The sequence below is a fragment of the Erpetoichthys calabaricus genome, chromosome 2 (genome assembly GCF_900747795.2).
Source record: "Erpetoichthys calabaricus chromosome 2, fErpCal1.3, whole genome shotgun sequence".
In the NCBI taxonomy this organism is placed as follows: Eukaryota; Metazoa; Chordata; class Cladistia; order Polypteriformes; family Polypteridae; genus Erpetoichthys; species Erpetoichthys calabaricus.
Genome location: NC_041395.2, coordinates 99,355,980 through 99,362,731, shown reverse-complemented (window position 1 = coordinate 99,362,731; position 6,752 = coordinate 99,355,980). Strand labels below are relative to the sequence as shown.

The following is a 6,752-nucleotide window of genomic DNA, read 5'->3' as shown; positions in this document are numbered from 1 at the left end:
AGCACATGTGACAGATGTCTGGTGACACCATTGTGGAGGCATACCTTGGAGGGTTTCACAGATGTTCATGTGCTAGGCAATGGTATCCTGACTGCTGTTAGATACAAAAGGGAGTAAAGAAATCCTCAGAGCCATTATTAAACCTTATACTGGTGCAGTTGGCCCAGGATTCTTCCTGGTGCAGGACAATGCCCAGCCTCATGTGGCCAGAGTGTGTAGGCAGTTCCTGGATAACGAAGGCATTGTTGCCATTGTCTGTTCTGTACATTCCCCAGACCTGAATCCAGTTGAGAACCTCCGAGATGTTATGTATTGGTGCACTTGATGTGGCCAAGTAGCGCCACAGACTGTCCATGAGCTCACTGATGCCCTGGTCCAGGTATGGGAAGAGATCCCCAAGGCACCATCTGCTTTCTCATCAGGAGCATGCCCAGACATATAGGCACGTGGGAGCCATACACACTACTGAATTACATGGAGTTGCCGTGTTTGAAATTCATGTAAGATGGATCAGCCTGTGATTTCAATTTTTGACTTTGATTCTCTGTGTGATGTTAAATCCAGCCCACAATGAGTTGGTGATTTTAGTTTTGATTGACTGTTGTTACATAATTTTGTTCTCAATGAATTACACAGTATTACTCAGCAAAGATTTTCCACTTGAATGTTTCATTTATCTGATGTGTGATTTAAGTGTTCCCTTAATTTTTGTGCAGTGTGTATATATATATATATATATATATCTGGTCTCCCTCATATATATGTATGTACTGTGTGTATATATATATATATATATATATATATATATATATATAGTGTTTTTCATGTAGCCGTAATATATATTGGGCACTGTATACCACACAAAGTGCACCTTTCAACCATGCAATATTTGTCTTCTGCTGCTACTGCTTTGGTGTGTAGGGTCAGATGCCTTAAATACCAGAATAAAGATCACATGTGATCAGAAATCCTGGGTCTTTGTAATCAAGGAGCAGAGTCCTTGCAGACACATGGTTTACTAGCTTGTGTCAATGCTAGACAGAAGGCTGACAAATTATGTTTGCTTGCTAGGCATAACTGAAGGTTTTTAAATGAGCTAAAGACAAGACACCAATCCCTGCATTGAAACTACATGGTGCTCTTTATGGTTGGGATGGCATTGCTGCAGGGTTGCTTTGTTCTTCCAGCTGCTGTCTTAGCTTTTGAAGTTCATAGTTGTGCAGATACTCCGTAGTCAGGTAACGCTCTCTCTTAATTCTCTCCTTCACGTCTGATGGAACATCAGGGATAATCCATGCTATAATGAACTTCACGAAGAACACCACATGCTGAAGGATGATACACAAAGTCAATGCAAAGTATAATAATAATACCAGATTGGTTAAAACAACTAAACACAGACAACTTGAAATAGGTACACATGTGGCACGAATGAAAAATGAACTGGGAATGGTAAATTCTTCCAACTTACACACAAACTCTAACCCATCTCAGAAACATCTCCATGATTCTGTGTTTGAATTTTTGGTTTCACACAAAAGATGTATAAAAACAGTAGCAGACTACATATGAAAAATGTATGGGAAAAACATTTTTTATATTTACTGAGACTGTATGGTGTAATATTTCCCAATCCTAGTCCGCTTAGAGGACAGCTTTACAGAAACAGCTATATATCACAGGAGGATGACTTTACAAAAATGGATGCATATCATATATGATAAAAATTTTTACCACCTGTGGAGATGGAAGCGTTATGAAACATATTAGTGGGAAATTAGCTTGACCTTTTCCAAAAATTAGATTGTTTTATCTTTCTGAAAGAGTCAAAACAATACTATAAGAATAATCTTAACCAGATGCCATCTAAACTTGCTGTCCAATTTAGGTGAATAAAGCTTCATTTGTGTCTAACATTTTATTCATTATTTTTGCTCTTATTTTTATTATTGTGTATGTGCTTGCTCATAGGAGTCTTAAGGTTATGTGATAGTTTATCATGGGCACTATCATTTTATATATACAGTATTAACAAAGTAAAACTGGAAGAGAGTGCAGAAATTACTTACTTCCATAATAACAATGAAGGCCATTTTTGCAGCCATAATATGCCAATACTGCACAGTCTGACTGTATTCTTTTTCATGGCCTGGGGGATAACGATAATCCCGGTACCTATAAGTCAATTTTAAAAATCACTTTTTGTGAATCATTTCAGTAGCTTTCAGAAAATATAACATATTGAAAGCAAAAATATTGAACAACAAAAAGAAGAATTTACAAATTGAAATTGTTTTTCAAATTAGATAAATAGCCCAGCACAGCTGAGAAAACAGAGTTATAGAAAATGTGAATGATGTCACTTCCCACATTAAAGTAATGCAGTCTCCTAAGAAAAAAAGAGCCTGCTACGCCATTTCTTCTATAGTTCCCCTGTATTCAAAGACTAGTGCAATTTGTCATTAATGGAGACCCCCCAAGTACTTGTAGGAGTGGACCATCTCTACATCCAATCCTTAAACAGAGACCAGACATTGAGTCTGCTCCTTGATTTTGCTGATGTTAAGATGCCGACAATCCTCTATGCACCAAAAAACAAAATTTTCCACCCGATTCCTACACTCTGTCTTATCTCCTATACACCACATAAGTGTAGAATCAACTGAGAATCTTGTTATATTTATAGTCTGAGATGAACAGAGTGAAGAGAAAAGACAGGACTGTTCCTTGTGGTGATCCAGTGTTGCTCACATTTGTATCAGAAACACAGTCCCTGAGTCTTACAAACTGCGGTCTGGCTGACAGACAGTCCATTACCCAGAACACCAAAGGTTCATCCATCTGCATATCTCGGAGTTTACCCTTTAACAGGGATGGCTGAATGGTGAAAGGCACTGGAGAATTCAAAAAACATAATCCTTACAGTGTTGCCAGCTTTTTCAAAGGGAGAATACGCCTTTTGGAGCAGATAGATAATTGCATCCTCCACTCCAATCTTTATCTAATAGGCAAATTGCAGAGGGTCCAGGTGGTCTATCACAAGAGGACTCATATAGCCCAGAATCATTCTCTCAAAGGTCTTCATGATGTGAGAAGCAAGTACCACTGGTTTGTAGTAATTAGGTGAAAGTGCCTGCCACACAGGTGGCACAATGGTAGCGCTACTGCCTTGCAGTAAGGAGATTATGGGATTGCATCCCTGAGAGGTAGTGCTTTGAGTAGTAAGAAAAGCACTATGTAAATGTAACAAATTATTATTATTTTTCTTTGGAACAGGAACAATGCAGGATGTTTTTCACAGCTGCCATAGGCACAGACTATACAGATGACAGAGGACACCACAAAGTTGGTCAGCACAGGCCTTAAGAACTTAAGGACTGAGTCCATCTGGTCCCACAGCTTTTCCTGTGTGTAGATTCCTCAAATGTTTCCTTACTGTTCTTCAGTTATGGACAGACCATACTGATTGTCAGAGGTGGGCTTGTCACTAGTCATTCTAGTTGGTTTTGCAGGAGTTGTTGATGTAGTAAGGATGGTGTGGGGAGACTGATCATTGGAAGGAGGTGGTATTGGGAGGAAAAATCTATTAAAAAATTGGCTCACGGCATTAGCTTTGCCCACATCCCCTTCTAGCACCTGAGCCCTAGTCTGCTTAATTCCATTAATTATGCCCAGTCCTCTTCAGACATCTTTCATATTATTCTGAGTGAGTTTGTTTCTGTTTTTTCTGTAGACTTTCTTTCCTTTACTCAGCTTTTTCTTTAGCACATGCACGTCCTTCAGAGCCTCTTTGTCGCTGGATTTGAATGCTCTCTTTTTCTCATTCAGAAGACCTTTTAGCTCCTTAGTAATACAGGGCTTTTTGTTAGGAAAGCAAGACATTGTCTTTCTGAGACCAATGTGTCGACACAGAAGTTAATATAGTATGTGATGCAGTGACAGAGTCCCTCAATATTGTCCCCATCTGACTCGCACATCATTTCCCAGTCTGTTATTTCGAAGCAATGATTTAGAGCCATTGCAACCTCCAGGTTCTTCACTGTTCTGGTGGTAACAGGTTGCTGTGTAATAACAGGCTTGTAGCTGGAAACATAATCAATCAGGTTGTGGTCAGATTTACCTAAAGGAGCAAGTTGATTAACATTTGAATACAATAGGTCCAGGTTGTTATTTCCTTGAGTGGAATCGGTCAGAAACTGATAGAAATTTTTTATTTGTTCCAAAGTCACGTGGTTGAAGTCACCACATATTATAACTGCAGGGTCAGAGTGAGTCATTCTTAAAGTGTTGGTGGAAGAATGAATCATTTCAGTGGCAGAGTCCCCTTTTGCAGAGAGAGGAATATAAACATTATAAAGGATGATGTAATCTTTCTCTCAGGGCAAATAACATGGATAAATGATACTCTAACCTTTAATATTCTATCTTTAACACCATTCCTCATTCACATAGATGACCAGTCCCTCTCCTCTCTTTTTTTACAGTACACTGGGTTCTGCCTGCTGGAATAACATGAAATCAATCCAGCATTAAAACAATGTAGGGTATATCAGGCATCTTCAAAGGATAAAATGCCACTGTACTTGTATGCTCCATGGTGCACTACAAGGGCAGACAGTTCATTCATGTTGTTTGACTGCAATTGAACTTTTCCTATTACAATAGATGGTAGACCAGTTTTAAAACCTTTTTGCTTTGCTTTTACTCTTGCACCAGCATGTCACCCTTTCTGTCTGTGGACAAACAGCTCCTACTATAAAGTATAACTGAGCTTAGGCACTCGCAATCACAGGTCAAGAAGCTGATTGCAGGCGTATTTCATATACCCCACTTTCATTTTCTCAGTGGCTCTTACTGTATCAGGTGTTGCAGACATAAGTCAGCCTTTGGGTCATCTTTGCAATTCCATTCAAGTTCGCAGCCTGTTTGAAGCACAGTCATGACAAGCCAACAATTGGATTTGCATGCATTGTAATTGGTCAGTAAGTTTAAAATCTATTAAAATCCATTTTCCAGTGTCTACTATCAGTGACAAGCCAGATCGATTCTAATTTTAAATAAGACTAGTAATTAGTAAATAAGTTCAGAAAAAAAAAATAACACAGGGAGAAATACTGCTTCTATAAAAAGGCTGCTGCTTGCATGGCATCTGGAAGTGGCCATAACAATTCTTTTAAATACAGTAGAAGCTGTAAACTCACATTCTAGAGGATCAGACTTCCCACTCTAACTCCTAAACTAATAAACTATCTCCTCCCTGCCTTTGTTGAAACACACCTTTAATGGCACCTTTCCACTGTCTTTTTTTTTGTATAAATATCCTGGACTACTTTGCATTTCTAAGAATGTCCTGTATCCGCTAGAGCACCATTCTCAACCAAGTCAGCCCTAACTACCCACCCCATGTGGTTATTGCTACTCTAGGTAGGTTCCATTAGTGGCTCATTTCAGTCTATAGAAAAAGCAGTTGAATGCTTATAATACTTCTCCACTAGCATCACATTTGCAAAACACTATTAACAGCATCTCAGCCATTCACACTTTCAGATGTTGAAAAATCAAGTCTGTTTCCAAAAATCATGAATGACTGCTAGCAAGAGACGAATGTCATAAATAAAGAAGATGTCAACATGCACGTCTAGTAGTCCAAAAGAACTGAGAATGTAGAATGTAGCCTAAAGAGCAGCTTAGTTTTTACCTACTTATGTCATTAAATATTATTTTATTGTTCAAATATTTCAGTCATTTAAAAAATACTTCATCATTCAAAACTTGAATGTTGCCCATTAAGATGACATGATGAAAATATAGTATAAGGAGATAAGACCTAGGTGACACAGAACATGTTTAGTTTCAATCAAGTATGATAGACGGAGCAAGAAAGAAACCAAGAAGACAAAGTCAATTTGACAAGGTAATAAGAGTCGATAAAATTTTGGCACCTATCACAAAACCTTTTATAACAAAACTTGCCCATTGCCTTTTTTTAAAACAGCACACTGCATAAACACATATCATTTTTACTTCCTGGGAATACTAGCATAGCATTATCATTCTTTCTTGGCAATCCTTGTTCCCTGATCTCTCCACAGTAGAAGATGTAAAGGAAGTTCTGGGATGGAAAATCCATTTTGCTCTAAACCCTTTTCCTTTCTATTGCCTAGTTAGAAAAGCTCAGTACCTGACTGGAAGTGTTACGGGAGTACAGGAGAACAAATGTGACCAGAACAGTCCCTTCAGCCCAACAAGGTTGCCTAGACTGTCCAAAATAACATCAAGTCGATATCTGAAGGTTCCTAAAGTTCTACTTTCCACTACACTACTTAGTAATTTATTCCACATGTCTATGGTTCTTTGCATGAAGAAAACCTTTCTTACATTAGCTTACATCTGTGCAGATTTTGCCCTCAACAAGTTCCCAGCTGTGTCCCTGTGTTCTTGTTGGGTAATGACCCTCAGATTTAATGCCATTCTGGCCCAGTATTTTGTTCCTTAGCTCTCATTTGGAATACATTTGTTTGCTCAAGTCACCTGTTACATATGTTGATTTTCTTGCAGTTCAGACTGTAGCTTTTGGGTGGAACTATTTTATTGTCTCAAACTGAATAAACACTCACTGGCCACTTTATTAGGTACACCTGTTCAACTGTTTGTTAAGCAAATGTCTAATCAGCCAATCACATGGCAGTAACTCAAGGCATTTAGCCATGTAGACATTGTCATGGCAACCTGCTGACGTTCATACAGAGCAT

At 38.5% G+C, this 6,752-nt stretch overlaps 1 protein-coding gene across 1 annotated transcript in view; it reads right to left on the bottom strand.

The window, feature by feature from the left end:
* Positions 1-811: 811 nt before the first annotated feature.
* LOC114645312 (anoctamin-5-like) overlaps positions 812-6,752 on the bottom strand; it is a 62,274-nt gene continuing 56,333 nt past the window's right edge. Inside the window, exons 19-20 of the mRNA XM_051922503.1 lie at positions 2,070-2,175; positions 812-1,328 (exon numbers count right to left, since the gene is read on the bottom strand). Of these exons, the coding sequence (XP_051778463.1) occupies positions 1,143-1,328; positions 2,070-2,175 (292 nt within the window). The 3' untranslated portion in view covers positions 812-1,142. The remainder of the gene's footprint in view (positions 1,329-2,069; positions 2,176-6,752) is intronic.